General features: G+C 31.9%; 3 protein-coding genes and 1 long non-coding RNA gene across 9 annotated transcripts; 3 read left to right on the forward strand and 1 right to left on the reverse strand.

The window, feature by feature from the left end:
• Nucleotides 1-310: 310 nt before the first annotated feature.
• LOC110655001 (protein MODIFIER OF SNC1 11) lies at nucleotides 311-3735 on the reverse strand. 2 transcript variants are annotated; one of them, XR_002494840.2, is made up of 6 exons: nucleotides 3093-3568; nucleotides 2387-2449; nucleotides 2172-2291; nucleotides 1984-2046; nucleotides 1812-1876; nucleotides 311-1655 (listed from the first exon to the last, which is right to left on the reverse strand). XR_002494840.2 is itself a non-coding variant. In XM_021811157.2 (6 exons), exons 1-5 carry the CDS (start codon nucleotides 3419-3421, stop codon nucleotides 1838-1840), a joined length of 609 nt encoding a protein of 202 aa, XP_021666849.2. In that variant the 5' UTR covers nucleotides 3422-3735; the 3' UTR covers nucleotides 311-1655; nucleotides 1812-1837. The 2 variants fall into 2 exon arrangements, 1 of the variants encoding a protein (XP_021666849.2); XM_021811157.2 differs by having other exon boundaries at nucleotides 1989-2046; nucleotides 3093-3735.
• A 59-nt stretch (nucleotides 3736-3794) lies between these two features.
• Nucleotides 3795-5532, forward strand: LOC131178571 (uncharacterized). Of its 2 annotated transcripts, XR_009147475.1 has the most exons (7): nucleotides 3795-3898; nucleotides 4001-4081; nucleotides 4207-4270; nucleotides 4347-4435; nucleotides 4735-4841; nucleotides 5075-5184; nucleotides 5281-5532. It is a non-coding gene; the product is annotated as an uncharacterized LOC131178571 (long non-coding RNA). The 2 variants fall into 2 exon arrangements; XR_009147474.1 differs by lacking the exon at nucleotides 4735-4841 and having other exon boundaries at nucleotides 3805-4081.
• A 3338-nt stretch (nucleotides 5533-8870) lies between these two features.
• LOC131178572 (glutathione S-transferase L3-like) lies at nucleotides 8871-12153 on the forward strand. 3 transcript variants are annotated; one of them, XR_009147476.1, is made up of 10 exons: nucleotides 8871-9017; nucleotides 9113-9199; nucleotides 9283-9343; nucleotides 9428-9514; nucleotides 10025-10123; nucleotides 10229-10331; nucleotides 10414-10490; nucleotides 10709-10764; nucleotides 11689-11769; nucleotides 11879-12153. XR_009147476.1 is itself a non-coding variant. In XM_058143541.1 (10 exons), exons 1-10 carry the CDS (start codon nucleotides 9013-9015, stop codon nucleotides 11885-11887), a joined length of 717 nt encoding a protein of 238 aa, XP_057999524.1. In that variant the 5' UTR covers nucleotides 8871-9012; the 3' UTR covers nucleotides 11888-12153. The 3 variants fall into 3 exon arrangements, 2 of the variants coding, with proteins under 2 accessions (XP_057999524.1, XP_057999525.1); XM_058143541.1 differs by having other exon boundaries at nucleotides 10657-10764; XM_058143542.1 differs by lacking the exon at nucleotides 9428-9514 and having other exon boundaries at nucleotides 10657-10764.
• Nucleotides 12154-14868: 2715 nt separating this feature from the next.
• On the forward strand, nucleotides 14869-17486 carry LOC110655008 (glutathione S-transferase L3). Of its 2 annotated transcripts, XM_021811168.2 has the most exons (10): nucleotides 14870-15026; nucleotides 15106-15189; nucleotides 15318-15378; nucleotides 15459-15545; nucleotides 15934-16032; nucleotides 16124-16226; nucleotides 16317-16393; nucleotides 16560-16667; nucleotides 17093-17173; nucleotides 17280-17486. In XM_021811168.2, exons 1-10 carry the CDS (start codon nucleotides 15013-15015, stop codon nucleotides 17286-17288), a joined length of 723 nt encoding a protein of 240 aa, XP_021666860.2. In that variant the 5' UTR covers nucleotides 14870-15012; the 3' UTR covers nucleotides 17289-17486. The 2 variants fall into 2 exon arrangements, with proteins under 2 accessions (XP_021666858.2, XP_021666860.2); XM_021811166.2 differs by lacking the exon at nucleotides 17280-17486 and having other exon boundaries at nucleotides 14869-15026; nucleotides 17093-17200.
• The last annotated feature ends 8377 nt before the right edge of the window (nucleotides 17487-25863 follow it).

Here is a 25863-nt window from a genome sequence, read left to right on the forward strand (position 1 = left end):
ACACCGACTCTCCCTCTCCTGTTTCTCACTCAGACTTTAATTAGATCCCTGCAAGGAATTCTAAAGACTAGAACAATATTTGTCTTGTCTCAGATATCTGCTCATCAAATGCAAGGTGATACATAAATGCTAGTCTGCCACTATTAATAAAATATTAAAACATAACATGATAACATCCAATATAAATTTCCCAACTGCGCAGCCTATCAAGAGATGGAAAAATAAATTATCACCAAATATACATATAAATATATATATATACACACACACACACACACACACGCACAAAACAACTACTTAAAAATACATGTTCTACCAATCAAAACCCCCAGTTCTTCCTTCCCAAAATATATGACCATGAACCCAGATATAGTGTTTAACATTTTATAACAGAACACTTCAAACAAAAATACTAAAAAATTACACGGTTAAATAACAATCCTGAATACCAAAATATCATCTGTTCCCTTGCAGCTAGGCAATTTACTGTTGAGGCCAAAACGAAATCAACACCACCTTTGTAATGTTCACTACTCTCAAAATACAGACCAGGAATATCAGAAATTCTGAAGCAATAAATTAGACATCTTCAATTTTGGATCCCATTTATCAATTTGATGATCAATAATTACCACCAAAAGTTCATTGATACCTTCATGTATATTTAACCCATGTCAACACGCCATTTCCAAACAAGTATCTCATGATCAAACTTCTAAAAACACTATTAAGTACATATGTATTTATGTCCCGATCTAACACAATACTATTCTTCTAGTTCCATGAAAACAAAGGAGCACCTACAAGACCTGAACTAATGTCACCCAATTCATGATTAGTAATAAAATATCTTCTCCTACAGCACCAAACTATGAGATGGAAAAAAAATATAAAACAAAAGAGACTAACAAAATAAATTTAAGGCTGAAGACAAGTTGATCTATGACTAAAAATACATGCATGCTTTGCAGATCTCATGAATGAATTTCCTAATGTTTGCTGCAGTTGTAGGCTTCTAAGATGGCCATTGGTCTTATATTTCAACTTCTACAACCTACAACTCCAAATGCCCATACAACCATAGACCTATGAATGATCAACCAAAATGAGACTTGCTACCAAGTAATTTGCAAGCTTAATTAGCCATTCTAAAATTCAATAGGAAAGTTACAAGTAATCCCCTATTTCCTAATGAGGAAAAAAAAAAACAACACTTTGAAATCTCAAAAATTGATAATACTACTTAATACTGCTGTTTGCTGATGGATCATGAGAGTGCAACTATATATAAGAATGAGACACAGGTCACGTGTCACTGTAACAGTAGTTGAAAAATGGGAACGGGCAACCATTAAATACTTTGTGCAAATTATAGCGCTTCAAGAGAGATGTAATTAATAGATTCAAAACTCAGAATTTCTGATATGTCTAGTATATTTTAAGATAAGTTAACAAAATAAGGTGGTTGTTGATTACTTTAGGCCTCAGGTGCATCTGAAACCAAGAAAAATTCCTCCTACCAAGAAAAATCTTGTCCTACACCCTGTAGAGAATTATCTGTCTAATAATGAACACTGCTGCATCTGGGAATTCACGTTGGAAAATAAAGATATGGACGGAAACCACTGAGAGAATCACAAGTTAGAACACTAGACCTGCCCAAATAACAGCAGAGTAAATAAACAAAAGGATAAAGCAGCCCAGACAATATTTTTATCAAACGCGACAGTCCAATGTATAAGAATTATTCCAACTCAACTGAATATAATTGGTGCAAAAATTGTCAATGGAAAGCATAAAGTAAACAATACCTAACATTTATGGAGGCTATCTCTTTTCAGGACCCTCCAACAGCCTTGCCTGCAATAGCTACCTTCTGATTTAAGGAACAAGAGAAAAGTTTGGTTACAAAATAGTATATTTACAAATAGTAATTTTGCCTATCCATATGATATGCAATAGGAATCTCCTGGAAAAAAGGACCTTACAGACTCAATATTTCCTTTTCCATTCGTTGACAGAGAATTTGACGAAGGTTGTGAAAATCTAGGAGATAAGAGAGTAATATGTTAGCTCCGACTGTAAAGCATATCAGATTGTAAGCTATATAAAGCATTTAATGATGAAATGTCATAAAGCAATGAAAAATGGAGTATACAGTTCATAAAAACCTGATATCCCTTGCTTTCCTTTTCTCTTCTTCCAGTGTATCTGTTTTAGAAGTTGGTGCAAATCTCTCAAGTCGAGCTTTTTTCTTTGCTTCCTCATCAGCAGTCACAGGAAGTCCAAACCTAAAAAACAACAGAAAAAGATTAGTAACAACCTGCTTGAAAAGTAATTAGCAAAGGTGCTGCAATTCAACTTCTAGAAGCATGTAATCAATGACCTCTCTGCTCTAGCCTTCTTCTTCAGCTGCTCTGAAGTCTTTAATTCAACCCCAGTGCCAAACCTGCAACACGTAAGTTTTGCATACAACAAGTTTAGCCAATGAATTCAGGCTCTATATGAATATTTTAAGGAGGAGGCCAGGAGGGTGTGAAGTTAGGTGAGGCGTACTTGGAAAAGAATTTGATAAAAGCCACAGTACACAAACATACAGTCAAAAACACACCCATATATTACACTGATCAAATGATATAAAAAGATTCATGTGCCAAGCTAGCTAAAGACTCTTGTTATTACTTTGCAGAACCTAAAAATATAATAATGAGAAACCATTTGCACACTTGCTACCCTAAAAACCTCCAGATTAATGCCCAAGCAATTGTAGAAGCAAAATTACAGTTCAATTAACAAATACAAACAGCAAGTAGCGGATTAAGTTGCTATAAGTAATTCCGCCATTAGTATCACCTACCGCAGAAGCACAATTAACAAAAACAGCATCATTCAACAAATAACAAGAACACCCACCATTGCAGAGCTACTGGAATTCTGATGCCTCAGTAATTAATACGTGCGTGTGAATAAGGTGAATTACTTTGATTAGCTTAAACTTAAACCTAACTATAAAAAAAATAATAAAAAAAAAACTCAAATCTCGCATAAACAAAAATAACTAAGAATAAAAACACGAAAAATATCTCAGATACCTTTCAGCTCGAGAATTGCGTTTCTCTTCCTCAGACAACTGAACAGTGATCCCAAAACGCTCAGCGCGGCGGATCTTCTTCTCTGTGTCAGTGACTGGGGCTGTATCTCCTGAACGCGAGCTAACCGCCGTGCCCTTGCCGCTCTTTGAATCCTCGCCGTCCTTCTTAAGAGCGTCCGCATCTGAATTAACGATGGATGGGGAGATGATGGTGGAATCCTCGAGACGATCTGGCTTGGCGAGCGCAGGAGCTGTCGCGTCTAGGGTTTTGCTAGGATTGTCTTGGAGAAGAGTGGTGCCGGTGGCGAGATTCTCCGTGCCGGTTGTCATTTCGAGAGAGAAGATGATAATGGAGAGTGCGAGAGAGGTTGGCTGGGAATGCGTGGGTGATTTGGGGACTTTATCGCGAGGCAAGAAAAAGGGGACTTCAGACTATAACAAAACCAAGTCAAGTGATTAGCGGCCTAAAACGATTGATTGGGCTTCTTTTTCCGAGTCATGGTCACGGTTTAACCCCACAAGGAACCGCACCCTAACCCGAGTCGAGTCGAGTCGAGTCTCGCTCAGAAAAATTTACGAGGGCTCGAAATGAGACGCGTACACCACTGATCTGGGCTTGGCCAGCTCCAAAGGTTAATGCATTTGCAACTTAAAAAGGTGACACCTCGCAAGAACAGGTTCCAACTCGCGATATATGATAATGATATGACCTTAGCTACCGTTTATAATCTTTCACCCTCACTTGCCCAAACTCCCACCGTTTCACTTTGATAGTCGCTCTTGGTCAAGTTTGGCTATGGCAACCGAGTAAAGATTGCAACACACTACTTAATTATCAGAGATAGATACTCTCCATGTTGTTATTATATTATTCAAAATTTCTCTCTTATTGTAAAGTTGCTTATACAGGAACAGGAACGCTCAAGAGGTTCTTCCTCCATCACTCAATTCTACTTCCACCCGCCCTCCTCTTTTTGATGGAACTACCATGTTGTTAATCTATTTTTAACTCCTCTTTTATATTTCTTTTGAGTTTATATTCTCACTTGCCATTTTCTGAGTAGAGTGTTTGTTGTTGCTAAAATCATTTTCATCTTCATCTGTTTTTTTGCAAGGTTGAACATAAAGCTACAGAAGTCCATTCGCTCAACGGGCTTGGATTACAAGGAATTACACAAGGTTTTGATTTGTGATTCTATTTTACTTTTTAAAAATTTTTCTTTTCGTGTTTTTGACGTGTTTTTCTTTTGTGTAGGGACAACAAGAAAAGAAAAGATTGTATTAGTTGCTATCGACCTAGAAAATAAGCCTCTTTGGTGCAAAGAAGTGTATTCTGCAAAAAAGGTGATAACTTTACAGGGCATTTATAAAATTAATTTGAAGATAATCTGCAAGAAGTGATATTCTATTATTGGTTGCTACAGGTGCCAGCATTGGAACACGATAACAAAGTTATAGTTGAGAGTCTCGATATAATTAAATACATTGAGAGCAACTTAGAAAGGCCTTCTCTATTATTCCCTGATGTAATTTAGTCTATATATGCCTATGCTTTTACTTTCAATCATGTGTATTTTCAGAGCAAGTAGAGATTAAGTTCAGAGTAAAGTTGTTTTGCAAATAATCACTAATTAATAATGTAGGATCCTGCAAGAAGAGAATTTGGAGAGGAATTGCCATCTTACTCTGAAACATTTAATAATATGGTCTATAACTCGATCATTTAAAGGAGTAGTAGTTAGAGAAGCTGGTAAGATTAATAACGTTTTATTTTCAATATTATTGATTTATGGAAACTAGCTCGATTGATTACTCGTTCTATAATATCAGATCCTGCTTTTGATGTATTAGAAGCTGCCTTCAACAAATTTGATGATGGGGCATTTTTCCTTAGCGATTGATGCCTTTACTTTAATATAATTTTTTTTTTTTTAGATCATACGTATACTGATGCACTAATTCTATTATTTTATGGCCTTTTAGGTGTATATGGCATATATCCCATTTGGTTGAAAGAGCCCACATATTCTTACCTCAAGTGTGGAAGTATGATATCACCAAGGGCAGGCATAAAACAAGCATCATGGATTGAGGTATATATTAATTTCAGTGACAAACAAAGTTTATAGTTTTTGTTGGTGATCAGATATTAGTTGAAATTAATCTTCCTCTCATCCATTAATTTACAGGAAATGAACAAAATTGATGCTTGTAAGCAAACAAAGATTGATCCAAAAGAGATCATTGAATTTTACAAGAAGCGCTTCCTGGTACCATACCTCTTTTACACAAACAACCATATATATATATATGTCCACACACACTGCGAATATGATTTTTGCTGGTTTCTTTTCCCTCCTATTTATTTTGGCTGCAGGCCCAACAATGAGCATGCCAATATTTGTTCTTTTTTTAAAGTCTTAAATTTTATTTTTATATGAATTTCCACATATTTTAATATTAAAATCAGCGGCTTTCTGAAAAAATTATGTGTTTTAATTTCAATGTTAAGCAGGCTCTTATCGCCTAGCTCAATAATGCGATTTTATCCAAGATGTGAAGTCAGTAATGCAATGTTTGGAATTAATTAAAAGAAAAGATCATAGCCATGTTTGTTAATTACCCACTTATATTTGTTAAATTTTCATTATAAATTTCATGATTTTATACAAGCAATTAGACCCGAGCTATCTTGAGGGGCCAAAAGAAGCTATTAATATTATAAAAACTGTTAGTAATTTGATGTAGATATTAATTTAATTAAAAATTTATTTGCAGAATTTTAAAAAATTGTTTCTTTAATTTATAATTTTAACGTCTATTTAAATCTATTTGCTATTAATATAATATATAGTGCATAATTGATAAAGAATTTGTTTTTATATATAACGTCACATTAAAAATTGTTTAAATATATTTTTATTAAATTACAATATTTATAAAAATTTGTATTGTACACAAGTTCATTATGAATATATGTAAAGATTAAAGTAAAATTCTATTTTACAAATTAATAGTATTGAATGTAAATTAAAAGATTTATCATAGTGAATTTTTTTTTTTACTTATAAAACATTATTTTATTATTATTATTATTTTACAATTTATTTATTTAAATAGTTAGTCCATAAAAGGAAATTAATTTTTAAAATTAAATATTAAAACTTATAAAGCAAATTTAACTATTATTAAAAAAATTGTTTTTAAAAATAATTAATTGAATAATTATATATTATTAAATAAAAAAGAAAGCTATGCTTGGAAAGCCAAGGCTTAGTCACTAAAAATTAATTAAATATATATATCTAATAATTAAAAATTAATTAAATATCACATATATTAATATAAATAAATAAATTTAATTAATTAAATTTTAATAAATAAAAATTTTAATATTTATTAAATTATATTTTTATAAATTTTAATAATATTTTTAAATTTTATAAAATATTTTATTTTAAATATTATAATTATTTTTTACTATTTATGAGTAATAAATAAAATTTTTTTATAAATGTGTAATTTTATCTTAATATTTATGAAATATTAATTATATGTTAAAATATAAATAAATATATTATTTTATAAAATTTATTACCTTATATATATATATATATTTTTTTTTTAAATAATAAATATATAATTATCATGTTAGCTGTTTAAAAGACCTCCTATGAGGTCTCGGGCTCAACCCTTTCACTCTGATTAAAAAAATTTTTTGGTCTTATTGATTGATTGGTCTTAATCTGGTTTAACTATAAATTTATAGCGATTAAGGGTCCTATTCACCGTTGGCTCAAATTTAATAACACTGCTTTGTAATACCACTGTAGACCGGGCATGATTTAATTTGCATTCCAACTGAATCAGAGTTTTACAAATTTAAATTAAATTGAACTTTTTTTTACCGGGAGAGTAGTATAATATGACCTATATTTATTATATATTTTTAAAAATTTAACTCAAAATCATTTAGAGTGAAGAAAACGAATTCATATAATTGAGGTTAAATTTTTGAAATAAATGTTTAGTTAAGTTAAGTTAAACTTTTTTTTTATTGGATTGGAATGGAGCCGATTTGATTTAAAATTAAAAGTTATGTAGTTTTATACTCAACTTAACTAAGCCTTTATTCCAAAAATTTAGGGTCGGCTATATGGATTCGCTTTATTCACTCTGAACGATTTTAGGTTAAATCCTTAGAAATGTGTAATACTTTTAGGTCATGTTGTACTACTCTCCTCAAAGTCAATTTAACTCTATCCCTTTTTTTCTTTCTATCCTCTAACCTAACCTAATGTGCTCTACTTATTTAACTGGAGCCTCCATATATCTACGCTTTATATGACCAAACCACCTCAATCTCTCTTCTCTCGACTTATCTAGTAATATTTAATTTTTGAATTAATTTTGGGAATTAAAATAGTAATTTTAAGAAAAAATTATTATTTAGTTTTAATATTTTAATAAAATTATTTACTTAGTAAATGTATTTTATTTTTGTTAAACTATTGAGTCTCTTAATTAAATTTGTTATTATTTATGATATTCAAATTACTATTTAGTCTCTCTATTCTAGAAACTAATTAATTGATTTCTATATTTTAAAAAATATTATTATTTAATCTCTCTATTTTAATAAAATTTATTATTTGATTTATATATTTTGAAAAATATAATATTTTAAAAAATATATTATTGAATAAAAATAAAAATTTTATTATGTGATACTAAATTTAAATTTATATATTTTTTTAAAATTTTAATTTCTTGAATATTATTTTTATATTTTTTTATTGAAAAATAATTTTCTTTGATTGTTGTTTATAACTTGCATCGTTTTTATTAACAAATGAAAACAAAAATAAAATAAATAGAGAAGGGTGGGATGGTAGAGTAGAAGAAATATAAAGAGAAAGAATAAATATAAAGAGAGAAATAATGAAAGAAAATGAATAGAGAAGGGTACGATGGTAGAGTAGAAGAAATATAAAAAGAAAAATAATAAAAGATAAGAGAAAAATAAGAAGAAGAGAATAGGGTAATTTATAAAAATTAATGAAATTAAATTATAAAAATTAATTAATATATTTTTTTAAAATATGAAGATTAATTAATTAATTTTATTAGAATAGGAAAATTAAATAATAATTTAAAATTAATGAATAAATCAAATAATTTAATGAAAATAAAATATATAAGTTAAATAATATATTTTTTAAAATATAAAGATTAAATAATTAAATTTATTAAAATATAAAAATTAAATAATAATTTTAAAATAAAAAATATTTTATTAATAAAAAATATAATAAAAAAATATAAATCACCGTAATAAATTTAATCCATTCAATTATTATACTCAATAAAAGAAAAAAAAAAAAACTCAATTTGCTTTTTATAATTCAATGTTAGTATAAAGACAAACAAATGTTGTATATTTAGCCTGTCTCTGGAATCTTCCTGCAGTTGAGGTTACATGAAGTCGAGCAAAATTAGAGCTGTACAGTGAAAATGATAACTTACCATCACTATTTTATAAAATTAATTATTTTGTTTTTATTTTTAAATTTAATTAAAATATCTTTATATTTTATGAAATTAAACTCGCTAAATTTATTTTACATTTTTATGAAAGAAAACATTAATTCACTTATTTTAACTTTAATCAGCGAATTACTTTACAGATATTAAATAATATAAATATTTAAAATAAAATAATTTAATTATAATAAGAAAATTAAATTTTATAAAATATAATAATATTTTAATTAATAAATAATTTCTCATTCCAATCTGGCTTAGATTTCGTCACTGCTGTGCTCATTCATTTTGACGTTGGGCAGTACCATATCACTAACCCTCCCGCGTTGCACAGAAGACACATTTCAGTCTCAAGTCTTCGCTGATCAAAGAAGCAAATGGCGTAAGAATCTCTCATTTTTCTCTTACAATTTTCCTTCTTCTGCAGATTTCTTTCTAATTTCTCTCTCTCTCTTTTTTCTTTTGTGGAAATTTAAGTTTATTAGATAAGAGCGTGCCAGAGAATTTGCCTCCGGTGTTGGATGCCACTGCAGACCAACCTCCACTCTTCGACGGAACCACAAGGTCTTCTTTTTTTCTTTTATTAGTTTAATTGAAATCGCATGGAATGATGGAATTGATGATTTGATTTTGGAAATTACTTGAAGGCTGTACACTGCATACACATGTCCATTTGCACAGCGTGTGTGGATCACTAGGAACTATAAGGTTGTTTAATCTTTTCTCTCCTTTGTCTTTCCTGTTTTCCTCCTTCAACTGCTTTTAATTTGTGTGATTTTGAGAGAGTTGCAGGGATTACAAGACAAAATCCACCTTGTTCCTTTAAACCTTCAAAGTAGGCCTTCTTGGTATGGGGAGAAAGTTTACTCTGTTAATAGGGTCAGTGCATATCATGCATTTCCTTTTTTTATCTTCAGAAGCTGGAATTCTTTATGAGATATTTAAATTAAAGAAACTGCGATTTCTTCTTTATTATGCTCTTTGGCTCTTGGGACGCATAAGGCCCATGTTTACTTTGCTTTGGAATGTAATTCTTATGATAGGATCATGGATTCTTTTTCTTTTTTGGTACCCAGAGAATGCAAATTTCTTTGTGTTTGATTTGCTTGAATTTTGGTGAAAATATGGATGCCATCAAACTATATTTGAACATCCAAAATCTCCAATTCTTTTTCAGAAGCAAACCAAACATGCCCTAAAAGATAATTGTCTTGGAATTTCTCATTATTTTTGGACTTCTAAAGCTTCTCTGTCAGTTTAAAATTTTGAGCTATTTCAGTAAACTGCATTGTTTTTCAACTTTATCTACTTTAATTTTTATTATTATTGATGAGGATAAGAAGCTGTTTAATTTTTCTTCGTTGATATTGAAATATTCCTTGTTTACAGGTGCCAGCTTTGGAACACAATGGCAAAATCATTGGGGAGAGTCTTGATTTGATTAAATACCTTGATAGCAACTTTGAAGGACAATCTCTTCTTCCTGATGTAAGATGTGCAGAATTTTGTTTGCGTCCATTATGAAAGGCCAATTCTGATTTGTGTATCTTTGTGTGGGGAGTTGGACTAAATTAATGCTGTAAATTGCTGTAGGATCCTGCTAAAAAGGAGTTTGCTGAAGAGTCATTTTCCTATACTGATACATTTAACAAAACTGTGTTTACTTCATTTAAGGGAGATGTGGCAAAAGAAGCTGGTCAGTTGTGGAACTTGCTGTGATTATTACGATAACTTTCTCTGTATAAAATCTGCTAACTAAAGTCATTAACTTGCTTTAGGTCCTGCTTTTGATTACTTGGAAAATGCTCTTCACAAATTTGATGATGGCCCATTCTTGCTTGGCCAATTCAGTTTGGTAAGATGTATTCTCAGTTTTGTGTTGATATTTCTCCACATCTATAATATTAGATATGGATTCTCTATTTTGCAATCTGGAAATTAGTGTTGTTATTAAATTATTGTCATAGCACATTATTTTAGTATGATTCCTTTGACTATGGATAAAATTGTGTGTTCTTCAGGTGGATATAGCCTATATACCATTTGTTGAAAGATTCCAAATCTTCTTGTCAGAGGTATTCAAATATGATATCACTGCAGGCAGGCCTAAACTTGCTGCTTGGATTGAGGTAAGTTATATTTCGGTTCCTATGTAACTCGGCTTTATTCTGTTTAAAAGATACTTATTCCCCTCTCCAATTAGTGCTATAATTAGTGGCAGATCTAGAAAAAAAAATTTTCTGGGGTCAATATATAAGTAAATTAAATAATATATTTGGTGCACTAAAAAATAGTACACTTAATACTCATATAAAAACAGTTTATTAAATTTAAGAAGATAAAATTCATAGTTTGCTCAATATCTATTGATTTCCTATTAGTAGAAATACATTTTCCATTAAGAAAGAGAGTTTAATTCTTAAATTTATGAGAATTCAATTCAATAAATATATAGTAGTAATTTCAGGGAAAAAAAAAATACGAGTCAATTGACCCCTCTTTTCTTGAATTGCATCCATCTCTGGCTATAATTTATAATAATGGCACCTTCAAATCTTCTTCTTCTAGAGGTCTACTGCTTTTCTTAATTTGCTCTCTTCTCTCTTTTATTTTATTTTATTTTTTTGGGTCAAAATTTGTTCTCTTCTCTCAGTTATCCATTTTCTTCACCCTTGGTGAGCTTCTCTTTGCATATGCACACAACCACCTTTCTTCTTCCTCCAGTACAGAGACACCCGTTGGTGAGCTTCTCCTTGCATATGCACGAAACCACCTTTCTTCTTCCTCCAGTACAAAGACATCCGTTATCTGCAACTCAGTGTTCTAGACCTTCTCTATGTTTGAGTTTCATCAAGGCTCATTCTTAGCATCTTCTTGTTGTCCTGAGCTTGTGAACAATCATTTGCTGCTGCACAGCTCAACATTGGAACAAATTTTGAAGTACTGCTTAATTCTAATATTAAACAAGGATCTTGTAAAAGAGTGAGTGGTTGTTGGGCAAGAGTGCTAATTTGTTGGTTGTTAACTTTTCTTTTCACAAAATCCATGTGCAGGAGATAAACAAGCTTGGGGCTTACAAGCAGACAAAAACAGATCCTAAAGAGCTTGTTGAATTTTACAAGAAGCGAATTCTGGTGAGCTATTAGACCTCATTTTAATATGAACATCAAATTTTAATTATTTGCTTTAAATCATGGTAGTTGTGACAAAAGAATTGATATCTTCAATGTTTTCTCCTTGCAGGGTCAGTAATTGTCTTGCCGGTGTTTGTTTTACGTATAAGACTGAATAAGAGCCTTCATATCTCCTAAGGAATGTCGCTTTGGTTGAATTTTTTTTTTCTTTTTTTTGGTGTTATTTTGTTAGGGATAATATATGTGTGCTTGTTAATATTTGAACTATCAAGTTTGGTCTTAGTTCTGTAAGGATCAAACTCGTGATATTATTGTGTTGATGAATGGTCTACCTATATATGTGTTGAGTGCATAAATAAAGATGAAAAATCTGCAGTTACTGTATATGTGTTAACTCTTTTTTCCTGTTTCAGTTACTTTAAGGGGAACTATATTAATATTCCATGTTGTTTGTCCAAGATTCTTTCAAGGGTAAGAGCATTGAGAATAAAATTTGTAAGGGTTCCTCCACCTAGACAACTATAGTTAGAGAAACGCTTCTGGTGGTGGCGTGCGCTGAAGTGTACTTATAAGCTCTTCAAACTGTTGAATGAAATGGCAACGTGTGATTGTGACCACGTTCAACTCTTTTCTGTAAATATTGGTGTTTGAATTTGTTATACTTTGGAAGTAAAGGGATGATTGCGAACATCTTATTGCATTTTAATTATGACAGAAAGTGTTGTTCATTTATTGGATTAGTATAATTATCATCGTTCCTCTTAACAGGAAAGTAAACAGTAAATGAATCACAACTTAAAGCTATTTTAGATTCAATTACATACTATCTGAATTTCTTATATACAAATCAGATTAAATATTCAACTTTGTTATCATTAAGTTGTATTTAGATGTATGCATATGAATTTCAAAATTTGGATTTGAAATTTAAAATTTAAATTTAAATTTAAAATTTTTTTATTTAACTAGTATAAAAAATTTCAAATTTTGAATTTGAAATTTGTTATTTGAATGGTTAAATAACCATGTATTTGAATTTATAATAAATTTAGTATTGAGAATTTAATCTTCACTTATTCGAATTCGATTTTATTTGATGGGAACCCAAGTCCTCTGTAAATGAACTGTACAAACATGAGAAGGAAGAACAGCAGTCGGTGCAGGGTGCTCGTGCTTCCGTCTGCAGAGATCTACCATGGAACGGCCACCAGTTTTCAACGTGCACGGACGCGAACTAGTATAGTTCAAGTGCACATGATGATGTTAGAGGGTGTATGTTTTACTTTACAGACTGCTTAAATCAAATTACAGGTTTTAGAAATAAATTTATTTATTTGTTTATAATATTTTTTGAACTTATTAAATTAAAAGAAAAATTAGAGGGGATTAATTTTTTATTTTAGTACTTATAAGTATAATATTTATGTAAGTTTAAATAAATATTTTATTTTATTATATTATTCTCATTTAATTTTTAAAATTTTATTATAAAATTCATTCAATATCTTTTTAATAATTTTAATAATAAATATATTTATATCTAATTCTTTACTTAAACACATAAATAACTTATCAGTTATTTATAAATATTTTAAACTAAATATATAATCACTTTTAAATACTTATAAATTTAAATTAATTTATAAATACTGTAAGTAAAAAACTCTCTCAATTAGTTAGGGAGAATGATAAAACTTAAAAGATTAATATTATTATTTTAAAAATCTAATTTTTAAGCGGTAACATAACAGAAAGAATTTAAGCTAAATTCAAATCAATTTCCTTTTGGGATATCCAAATAATGTATGAGTGCCAAATCCAATCTCCCCATCCAAACACAAAAGAAACGCTATTTCCACTATTTTCATCTAATTAAACTCTATCGTAACTCAATAAATGAATTTTTTATTGAAACAAAAATGAATTTTTTTTTTAGATAAATAAAATCTCTCAAATCATATATATGACATTGTATTAATAGATAATCCATAATAATTGAAACAAGAATATTCTCCCAAGAGAGGGATATTTTCTCTTAACTGTAAGGATCGCTATTCTTCTCGGACTAAGCGAGTTTCAATGCTTTTTCATCAGCTTCCCCTGCCTTTGGGTAAGGAAGGTCTCTAGATGCTGGTTTTTTCTAGTTTTGGCCTGATCGAGGGACAACCTCATCCAAATGGATCAATTTGTATATGGGTTTAGTGTAGTTTGGGTTGATCTCTTTGCATGCATATGATCTTTAGTGAGAGAGCATGTTTAATGACCTACTCTTGCTAGTGAAGGTTAGAATGGCCTTGGTGGAAGGATGGGCATGCTCTCTACAATGAGTGGGTCTCTTTGCTTTGACTATAATTCATATCTGGAATCTACTTCCACATCAAAATTGGGAAGGTCTTTCCATTTGACTTTACGTGTCAGCGAGCCTTGCAGTAGGCTTAATTGTCATAGTCAAGTTTAGCTTATGTGTTTGATGTGCGACTTTGTGTTTCTTGCGCTGCTGGCAAAAGATGCTGACTCCGACATTTAGGTCGGAAATGATTGTTCTGTGAGTTGGCTTGGGTTGTGAATATGGGTTGGACCTATTGTCATCTCTGTTGTTGGCTTTCCTTTTATTTTTTTCATTTTTAAGACTCTGTAAGTTTGTATGTGCGCCCATGGGCTTTTTAATACAATTTGGATATTAATGCTTCTTTTGCAAAAAATAACTTAAATAATATTTTTTTAAAAATTAATTTTCATAAAAATATTTTTTATTATTTAATTATAATATATAAATATTTTTACATTTCAATCAAAATGAGAATTTAGTTTTATTTTTAATTAAAAAAATATTTTTTATTAATTTATTTTTTTTAATATTTTAAATATTATAAGATATTAAAATATATATATTTTTTTAAAAATATCTCGTATAAAATAAATGAAGAAGAAAAAAAACTCATTATTTGGACATGAATTTTCAGCCATCAACTGTCAAATTTAGAAAGCTAACTGACTTTGGCTAACCTATTTCTAGCTGGCAAAAAAAAAAAAGAGTTACTCATCTGTACCTGCCCCGTTTTTGAGATAAATTCAACCTCTTCTCTCTCATGTCTCGCATGTTATTTCGTCACTGCTAAGATCACTATCACTCTCAGCAACTCTATATAATGATCACTCTAGAGCTTATCCACTTACCATCTCATCGCTCTCCCAACACAATAACCCTTTGCCAGTTCTCCACACAAGAACTCACACCAACCAATGGCTGCTATTGCGTAAGAATCTCTACTTTCTCTCCAATTCCTCTTCTTTGCTGATTTCTCTAATTTTTTTTCTTTCTTTCTTTCTTTACAGTTTGGACAAGAGCGTGCCGGAGAAATTACCTCCGGTGCTGGATCCTACTGCAGAGCAACCTCCACTCTTCGATGGAACCATAAGGTTTTATTTTTTTATTAAAATAATCTGCCTTTGCTGCTAATCTCAATTTTTTATTCTTTATAAGTCACATGGAAATAGGGATTTGTTTTTGGCTGTATTTACTGCTTTTCCCCCCTCTACACGTGAAGGTTGTATGTCGCCTACATATGTCCATATGCACAGCGAGTGTGGATCATCAGGAACTATAAGGTTGGTTAATCTTTTTTCTCCATTGGGTTGTCCGCTTTTTAAAGGCTTCTTAAATTTTTAAGTGTGTCTGTGTGGAGCAGGGATTACAAGACAAGATCAAGCTGATTCCTCTCAATCTTCAAAGTAGGCCTGCTTGGTATGGAGAGAAAGTTTACCCTCCCAATAAGGTCTGAATAATCTGTATAAATCATACATTTTCTTTTTCATGAATCATTTAAGTTTAGCTGCAATTGACCTGTTGTTGTTATATTTCTCCTGTGGAAAATGTAAGTATTCATGAGGCGTTTAAATAAAAGAACCATCGATTCTGCTTTATTATGATCTATGACTCTTGAGAAGCATTAAGGCCATGTTTAGTTTGGCTTAGCTGCATTCCTGGAATCTGCCATTGTTTTTGGACTTAAAAAGATTTTGTATCAGTTAAAAAATTTGTGCTAATTCAGTAAACTGCAATTTTCTTCAACTTTATCTACTTATGCTAATTGCATATTATTGTTGATGAGGATGAGAAGCTGTTCCTAGTTTTCTTGGTTGATATTGGAATCTTCCTTGTAGGTGCCATCTTTGGAACACAATGGAAAAATCATTGGGGAGAGTCTTGATTTGATTAAATACCTTGATAGCAACTTTGAAGGGCAATCTCTTCTTCCTGAAGTAAGATGTGCAGAATTATGATGAAAAGCCGCATTCTGTGTCTGTGTATGTTTGTGTGGAAGGACTAAATTAATGCTCTAAATTACTGCAGGATCCTGCTAAAAGGGAATTCGCTGAAGAGTTACTTGCCTATTCTGATACATTCAACAAAATTGTGTTTACTTCATTTAAGGGCGATCCAACCAAAGAAGCTGGTTAGCTGTGGAACTTGCAGTGTTTTTTTTTTTTTTTTAGGTACCTTTCCATGTGTAAAATGTCTAACTGAAGTCACTAACTTGCTCTAGGTCCTGCTTTTGATTACTTGGAAAATGCTCTTCACAAATTTGATGATGGGCCATTCTTGCTTGGCCAATTCAGTTTGGTAAGCTGCATTCTCAATTTTTTGTTGATATTTTTTCCTAACTAACGTATTAAATATTGATCATTTTTAATTTGCAATTTGGAAATGAGTGTCATTGTTAAATTATTGTCATAACATTATTTGATTGTTCTTCTTTTGACTTTGGATAAATTTGTGTGTTCTTCAGGTAGATATAGCCTATATTCCCTTTGTTGAAAGATTCCACGTCTTCTTATTAGAGGTATTCAAATATGATATCATCGCAGGCAGGCCTAAACTTGAAGCTTGGATTGAGGTATGATTGATTTATTTCTATTCATGCTTAAGATACTCTGTTTAAAAGGTATTCATTCCCTATTAGAATAATTATATTTTGAGATCTTCTTCTAGTGTTCTAATTCTTTCGCTCTTACATTTCCTCTTCCTTGGCAAGCTTCCCCCTCACATGCGCACATAATCATCCACCTTCTCTGGTTCAAGACACCCTTTACTCGTAACTAAGTATTTTGGCCCATTTTCTTATCTGAGTTTAATCAAGTCCAACTCTTAAGCTTTTGAGCAAGCATTCGCTATTGCGCAACTTATTGTTAGAGCTAAAACTGAAAGTATTCCTTTATTTTTATCTTGAACAAGGATTTGGGAAATAAACTGGTGATGGTTATTGGGCCTGAAGTTTAATTGCTAATCCATAACTTTCCTTTTCACAAAATCTGTGTGCAGGAGATAAACAAGATTGAGGCTTACAAGCAGACGAAAATAGATCCTAAAGAGAATGTTGAAGCATTCAAGAAGCGCTTTCTGGTGAACACCTAATCTCAATATGATCATGACATAGTAGTAATTTGCTTAAATTCATTGCAGTTGCAACAAAAGAGCTGACATCTTCAATGTGTTTGCTCATTTGCAGGCTCGGTAATGTGCTAGATAGTGGTGGTTTTACTTATAGACTGAATAAGGGACTTGATGTCTCCTACATAATTTATCTTGCTTGAATAAAACATTTCGTGTATTAGTTTTGTAAGGATCAAACTCGTGTTAGTAATGTATTGATGAACAGTGCCAGTATGTGTCTCGACTCTTGATTGAATGAATAAAAATCAAACTAATTTAGTGATGTGTTTATGTGTTAATCTTACTTGTTTGAGTTACTTTCAGTAATTAAACTATTAATCTTTCATGTTTGTTATTCAAGAATCTTTAGTTTAGGAGCATTGAGAATATGAGTATATGTATGATTCCGTCGATCGTTGATGGAAGCATCATGGCCATTATAGTGACAAAAATGCTTTTCGTAGTGGCACTGAAGTATATATTCTAAGCTCTTGAACCGTTGCACAAAAGAGCAACCTATGAATGCTATTACTAGCTAGCCATTGAACTTTGTATTTGAGCTTCTTAAAATGTTCAACAACGAAATGTTGGATGTCATTTTTCTGCATCGTATAACAGTTCCTATTTTAGAAACGATTCCAAGTCTTTCTTTCAGTTCCTATATATATTTGCATTACATTATTAGATGAAAAAGAAATGACTGACAAGCTTATTGGGTGGGAAGCATGTCTGATATTCCTGGAAGATTAAAAAATTGCAGATGTGGGATAACACAAACAGCTTCAGTGATTAAACAAGAACAAAGAAAGAATTACAGAAACAGAAAAAAAAAAAAAATAAAAATAAAAAATAAAAATCCTAAGAACAACTACAATCTCTCTCTTTCATTTATACAGTTCTAAAGAGTATGAGGTCCAACTTTACTACAATGAGCTAGCCTCAATTATGGCCATCACATTAACTAAATGTATGGTGGAAGTTTGTTTTAAAGTGTGATATGAAGCAAGAGAGGAAGATAAATACATGGTTGACTCACAACCCACCGGCTCAAGCTTTCAGTTTAAACTGCAATGCCTAAGTTGGGCCTTTGATGTTTTTTTCTCTTATTCTACCAAGCCCAATTCCTAGATTTGGTATGATAGCCTATCGGACTATTCATGGAGCTCATGCTCAGCTTTAGATTGACATGGTGAGAATGTGAATTCTCCTAATTATCCCATTCAAAGGCACTTGCACACTCTACACATATTGGATTTTTAGCTCAAGGGAAGGCTATATGTTACGCCACTCACTGTGAGCATTTCGCTGTCTACGCTGACTCATGTATATGCGGGCAAAGAACCCAACAAAAACAAGGAGGATTCTTAAAACTTATTTCTCAAGAATAATGCGGAAGCTTTAACAACTGCAGGGGTTTCTTACCCAAGCAGCAAGATTATGCTCCCCTGTAGCTTCTGAACTGTCAATTGCCTTCCGGCCAGTATTGATTTCCAAAAGAACAACCCCATAGTTATAAATATCTGATTTAAGAGACAGCTGACCTGTCATTGCATATTATGGAGCACAGTATCCATAGGCGCCCATGACTCTAGTGTATGCATGGGTGTTATCTCCAACAGGCCCAAGTTTAACCAGTAATGAAACTAAAACCACAATTATTGACATCTAACAAGCAAATAACAATCAGAAACTGAGCTGGATTTTTGCGATGAAGCAAAGAAAACAAAGAAATTCTAAGCATTACTATCCATGTCCAGCAAAGATGCTTAAAAATAATCCATCGCTCAGATTAGGAATTGACATCTTACATATGATCTATTATGATATTTCAGAAATCACCAACACATTAGATGTGTGAAAACCCATATACAATTATTATTTATTATTATTTTATTTTAATTAGTTAACAATAATTTAATATATTTATAAAAAAATATATATATTTTATTAGATGGTCTACTTATTTATTTTTAGATATATATATTATTTTTAAAATTAAATATATATCTACAATCTGAACAACCCAGTTCAATAATAACTCTATTTCTATTCTACACCTAATAGAACTCTTGAAATATATATATACCCTAATCATCTTTTCTGCTAAACTTTGCTCTCAAAACCTGTTTGTCACCTCCTTTTCCTACCAAATACTCTCAACAAGTACTTTCATAATCTTTTAATTATTGTTATACGTACATATATAAAATAATTTGATGTGCGCAGATAATTCTTAAATTTTTATTTCTCAATTTATTACCTTTGATTATATTTTCAAAATAAAAATTATCGTTCTTTGATCAATAATGGGTGAATTTGATTTTATTCTCTCCTTACAACTACTCTATAAATTTATTTTCTTTTCTTTGACTATTGGTACTGAATTGGTTTAATAATAATTAATGTGAGACAATAACTTTAAATATATATATATAGTTGGCTTCTATGCTTGAAGCGTGCGTCCTGCGTCCCTGCGTCCTGCGTCCCTGTTCATTCCTGCGCGTGTATATATATATATATATATATATATATATATATATATATATATATATATATATATATATATATATTAAAATCATTTTATTTTATTGTTATTTGATATTTCTCTTTAATATTTTGGGTGTGTAGGAGATTCGAATATTCAATCAGTCATTTGAAATTGTCTCTCTTCCATTGAAAATAACTATTGTCTTGGAGGTTCCAGGTGAGTGGTAATTATAGTACATAGCACTGTTTTTGTCCCTTTAAAAATTTCTTAGCATTAAGTTTGTTATTAAATGAAATTTTAAATCAATATTTTAACAATGATTTTATATGTGATTTTCTAAAATTTTATTTTATTATTGAATTTTATTTCGATTTTGATTAAATAATTAATTTTGTCAACTATTTCTGCATTAGACCCATTATGATTCCGGGAACAGGACTTTAATGTATTATTATTGATTGATATTTGACTATAAAATTTATCGATGTATTACTAAATTGATTTGAGATTGATTTGATTTTATTGAAGTGATTTGAGATTGATTTGATTTTATTGAATTGATTTGAGATTGATTTGATTTTATTGACTCTCTGAAACTATTGAAATATACTATTGGAATTGCACTATCAGTTATTATTGATTTTGATTGATTTGTACAAAATTGGTTTTCTGTTTTGAGTTGGTACATGCCCGATGTCACATTTACATTATCGGCCGCGTGTGGACTATCACGGTATTAGATTGCATTGTTGAGTCATGCATCATTGCAGTTTATGGTTTGCATTAGTATCATATGCATTGATATCTGTGAAGGAGGAGGAAAGTATCTGATATCTGGTAGCGCGCTTACCATCTGGCCTTTGGTGATGTGGGGTATCATCACCACAGTGCCTTAATACCATAAAATTTTTATTGAATAAATTTTTTTTATATTTATGTTTTATGAAGTTATTTTATTAATGATTTTTGACAGCATGAGCATGATTTTATTGAATAGAAAATTTATTGTAAAATTAATCAAGCGTCTGCCTGTTCCTATTTCGTTGTGTGCTATAATTATCATTCACTGAGCATCTAGCTCAAACCACGTTTTCTCTATCTGTTATCTGTTTCAGATCAGTAGAATTCTGCAGCTGATCCAAATATTCAGTCCATTTTCTGGAGAGGGACAACTTCGATTTATTCTCATGGTATGCCCGAATTCATGTTTTCTCGGGCTAATAATTAGTTTAGTTTATTGAACAGTTTAAGTTTTTATTTAAATCTGTAGAGACTCCGCAGTTTACCTATGGGATATTTAAGATGTTTATTCAGCATTTTGTTTATTTGGATTTTGTCTATTTTTGGGATTAGTAAGTGACAATATATTCATTCAATATACTCTGATAAGGCTTGCATGATTTAAGAATACTTAAATTATGCGCCATCCTGATTGTAATTTTGGGTCGTGACAAAGTTGGTATCAGAGCTCGGTTGAGGTCTGTAAACTTACGGAGCATAGGATCCTTAACGTCTTTTCAGTTTATCATTGCTTCAGATATCTGCGTCTTTCGTACTTTTTCACCTGTCTTAATTTGGCTCACATTTTCATATTTAATACTTGTTTATTAAAATGAATAGGTGCCTGAGTCTGTTAAACGTAAGAGGAGAGCTAGGGCCAAGGGTCTTAATGGTGCAAACCTTGATCCAACAAGGGAGGTACCACTTCAAACTATTAATCAGACATCTAAACAGACGCCTATGGCTAAGACTGGGGTACAACCATTCCTTTATTTCTCCATACTTTTCCATTAGATTTAGTACACCACCTACTTTGTTAGAGTATCTTCTATCTGTATCAACACCTATGGGGAATGCAATAGACACTGATATGGTGTATAGGGGATGTATAGTTCACATTGGAGATAGGGAATTAGCTGCAGTTCTTGTTTCTTTGGATTTGTTTGAGTTTGATGTGATTTTAGGCATGGATTGGTTAGCCACTTATCACGTTTCATTGGATTGTCATAATAAAATTGTACTCTTTAAAATTCCTGGGGAGGCAGAATTTCAATTTCAGGGAGATCGCAGTATAGCCTCTAGTAATCTTATCTCCGTAGTGAGTGCTAGACGATTATTGCGAAAGAGGTATAAGGGGTATCTAGCTTATGTTAGAGATGTTCAGGTAGAAGGTGCAGGTTTGGAGATTGTTGCAGTGGTTAAGGAGTTTCCTGATGTGTTTCCAGAAGATTTATCAGGTTTACCCCCGGAGCGAGAGGTAGAGTTTGGTATAGACTTAGTTCCTGAAATTGAGCCCATATCTATACCACCTTATCGTATGGCACCCGCAGAACTTAAAGAGTTAAAGGAGCAACTACAGGACCTACTAGATAAGGGGTTTATTCGCCCTAGTGTTTCTCCATGGGGTGCTCCTGTGTTATTTATACGGAAAAAGGATGAGTCTTTGGGAATGTGCATTGATTATAGGCAATTGAATAAGGTAATTGTGCATAATAAGTATCCTATTCCACGCATAGATGACCTGTTTGACCAACTTTAAGGTGCAAAGTATTTTTGCAAGATTGATCTTCGATCTGGGTATCATCAATTGAGGGTCAAGAAAGAAGACATACTCAAGACGGCCTTTAGGACTAGGTATGGACACTATGAATTTCTTGTAATGTCATTTGGTCTTACCAATGCTCCGGCCGCTTTTATGGATCTCATGAATAGAGTTTTCAAGCCTTTCTTAGATCAATTTGTTATAGTGTTCATCGATGATATTCTAGTGTACTCAAAGAGTAAAGAGGAGCATGAGCAGCATTTGAGAATTGTCCTTCATACCTTACGAGAACACAAGCTATATGCCAAGTTCTCAAAATGTGAGTTCTGGTTAGATAGTGTGGCTTTCCTAGGCCATACAGTATCGAAGGATGGGGTGTGCATTGATAAGAAGAAAGTTGAGGTAGTGCTTCATTGGCCTAGACCCACAACTGTGTCAGAGATTCGTAGTTTCTTGGGTTTAGTAGGGTATTATAGACGGTTTGTTCAAGACTTCTCTCGTATTGCAGCACCTTTAACTAAGTTGACACAGAAGACTGTGAAATTTTAGTGGTCTGAGGCTTGTGAAAAAAAAGTTTTCAGGAGCTTAAGACTCGTTTAACTACAAAACCAGTGTTAGCCCTTCCATCTGGATCAGGGGGTTATGTAGTATATTGTGATGCTTCTAGGATTGGTTTAGGATGTGTTTTGATGCAGCATGGACGGGTTATTGCATATGCTTCTCGTCAGTTGAAAAGACACGAGCAGAATTATCCAACTCATGATTTGGAAATGGCTGCAGTAATTTTTGCTTTGAAAATCTGGAGGCACTATCTGTATGGTGAGACTTGTGAAATCTTCACTGACCACAAAAGTCTCAAATACATATTTGACCAACGTGATCTTAATCTTAGGCAAAGGAGATGGGTAGAATTGCTGAAGGATTATGATTGCACCATACAGTATCATCCTGGAAAAGCTAATGTAGTGGCTGATGCTCTAAGCACGAAGTCTTCTGGTAGTTTAGCCCATATATCTACCAAGATGAGGCCTCTGATTGGTGAATTACATGAGTTGCTAGATTAGGGAATAGAGTTTGAAATCATAGCTAGATCATTCTTAGCACATTTTCAAGTTAGGCCTATCTTGATTGATAGAATTAAGGCTGCTCAAAAGAGGGACTCTCAGCTGTGTGAGATTATAGATAGTATTCATCAAGACCAAGCTCAAGGATTCATGTTGAATGATGATGGAGTTCTTCGTTATGGCACTAGACTTTGTGTCCCCAATGTTGATGAGTTGAGAAGAGAAATCATGGAGGAGGCACACCATTCTGCTTACACAGTACACCCAGGTTCAACTAAGATTTATCGTGATTTAAGGGAGCATTATTGGTGGGGTGGCATGAAGAGGGATATTGCAGACTTTGTTGCTAAATGTTTAACTTGTCAGCAGGTTAAGGCAAAACATCAGAGACCATCTGAGTTACTTCAGCCATTGCCTATTCCCGAGTGGAAATGGAAGCATATTGCCATGGACTTTGTTGTGGGTTTACCTAGTACACGAGGTGGTTACAATGCAATATGGGTGATAGTAGACAGATTGACAAAATCTGCTCATTTCCTTCCTGTGAAGACTACATATAACTTTGCTAAACTTGCACAGTTGTATATAAACAAGATTGTTAGTCTTCATGGAGTTCCAGTTTCCATTGTCTCTGATCGTGGTACTCAGTTTACTTCTCGATTTTGGAAGAAATTCCAAGAAGCTTTAGGAACACGAGTAGACTTTAGTCACTTTTCACCCTCAGACGGATGGACAGTCAGAAAGGACCATACAGACATTAGAGGACATGCTTCGTGCATGCGTTATGGAGTTTGGTGGCTGTTGGGATCATCATTTGCCTTTAGTGGAGTTTGCTTATAATAACAGTTATCAGGCAAGTATAGAGATGGCTCCATATGAGGCATTATATGGTCGAAAGTGTAGATCACCGGTTTGTTGGGATGAAGTTGGAGAAAGAAGGCTTACTGGACCAGAGTTGATACAATTAACTTCAGAGAAGGTTCGACTAATTCGTGATCGACTTTTGACTGCTCAAAGTCGACAGAGAAGTTATGCTGATCCTAAGCGTAAAGATGTAGAATTTATGATTGGTGATCATGTATTTCTGAGAGTTTCCCCTATGAAAAGAATCATGAGGTTTGGGAAGAAAGGGAAGCTTAGCCCTCGTTTTGTTGGTCCATTTGAAATTTTGGACAGAATTGGAGCAGTTGCTTACCGTTTAGCCCTTCTACCTGGTTTTGCACATGTACATCCAGTTTTCCATATTTCTATGCTTAGGAAGTATGTACCAGATCCATCTCATGTTTTACAACCTCAAACCATGCAATTTAGGGATGATATGTCATATGAGGAGCAACCAGTAAAGATTTTAGATCGACAAATTAGGAAACTTCGGTGTAAGGAAGTGGCTTTGGTCAAAGTCTTGTGGCATAATCACTCAAGTAGTGAGGCCACATGGGAGGCAGAATCTGAAATGCAAGCCAAATATCCTCACTTATTTGATTCTTCAGGTTAGAATTTTGTTTATTCAAATTCGGGGACCAAATTTTTTTTAAGGGGGGAAGTATGTGAAAACCCATATACAATTATTATTTATTATTATTTTATTTTAATTAGCTAACAATAATTTAATATATTTATAAAAATATATATATATTTTATTAGATGGTCTACTTATTTATTTTTAGATATATATATTATTTTTAAAATTAAATATATATCTGCAATCTGAACAATCCAGTTCAATAATAACTCTATTTCTATTCTACACCTAATAGAACTCTTGAAATATATATATACCCTAATCATCTTTTCTGCTAAACTTTGCTCTCAAAACCTGTTTGTCACCTCCTTTTCCTACCAAATACTCTCAACAGGTACTTTCATAATCTTTTAATTATTGTTATACGTACATATATAAAATAATCTGATGTGCGCAGATAATTCTTAAATTTTTATTTCTCAATTTATCACCTTTGATTATATTTTCAAAATAAAAATTCTCGTTCTTTGATCAATAATAGGTGAATTTGATTTTATTCTCTCCTTACAACTACTCTATAAATTTATTTTCTTCTCTTTGACTATTGGTACTGAATTGGTTTAATAATAATTAATGTGAGACAATAACTTTAAATATATATATATATATATATATATATATATATATAGTTGGCTTCTATGCGTGAAGCGTGCGTCCTGCGTCCCAGCGTCCTGCGTCCCTGTTCATTCCTGCGTGTGTGTGTATATATATATATATATATATATATATATATATTAAAATGATTTTATTTTATTATTATTTGATATTTCTCTTTAATACTTTGGGTGTGTAGGAGATTCGAATATTCAATCAGTCATTTGAAATTGTCTCTCTTTCATTGAAAATAACTATTGTCTTGGAGGTTCCAGGTGAGTGGTAATTATAGTACATAGCACTGTTTTTGTCCCTTTAAAAATTTCTTAGCATTAAGTTTGTTATTAAATGAAATTTTAAATCAATATTTTAACAATGATTTTATATGTGATTTTCTAGAATTTTATTTTATTATTGAATTTTATTTCGATTTTGATTAAATAATTGATT

The sequence above is a fragment of the Hevea brasiliensis genome, chromosome 3 (assembly GCF_030052815.1).
Source record: "Hevea brasiliensis isolate MT/VB/25A 57/8 chromosome 3, ASM3005281v1, whole genome shotgun sequence".
NCBI lineage: Eukaryota > Viridiplantae > Streptophyta > Magnoliopsida > Malpighiales > Euphorbiaceae > Hevea > Hevea brasiliensis.

What these genes read in the sequence shown, in the direction of transcription:
- LOC110655001 (XM_021811157.2), bottom strand. Translation starts at nt 3,421, where the DNA reads ATGACAACCGGCACGGAGAATCTCGCCACCGGCACCACTCTTCTCCAA. An exon ending in CGCAATTCTCGAGCTGAAAG is followed by an intron (nt 2,450 to 3,092) that starts GTATCTGAGATA and finishes TACGTGTTGCAG; the next exon opens with GTTTGGCACTGGGGTTGAAT. An exon ending in AGGAAAGCAAGGGATATCAG is followed by an intron (nt 2,047 to 2,171) that starts GTTTTTATGAAC and finishes CTTATCTCCTAG; the next exon opens with ATTTTCACAACCTTCGTCAA.
- LOC131178572 (XM_058143541.1), top strand. An exon ending in GACAATCTCTTCTTCCTGAT is followed by an intron (nt 10,124 to 10,228) that starts GTAAGATGTGCA and finishes AAATTGCTGTAG; the next exon opens with GATCCTGCTAAAAAGGAGTT. An exon ending in TGCTTGGCCAATTCAGTTTG is followed by an intron (nt 10,491 to 10,656) that starts GTAAGATGTATT and finishes TGTGTTCTTCAG; the next exon opens with GTGGATATAGCCTATATACC.
- LOC110655008 (XM_021811166.2), top strand. An exon ending in GGATCATCAGGAACTATAAG is followed by an intron (nt 15,379 to 15,458) that starts GTTGGTTAATCT and finishes TGTGTGGAGCAG; the next exon opens with GGATTACAAGACAAGATCAA. An exon ending in CGATCCAACCAAAGAAGCTG is followed by an intron (nt 16,227 to 16,316) that starts GTTAGCTGTGGA and finishes AACTTGCTCTAG; the next exon opens with GTCCTGCTTTTGATTACTTG.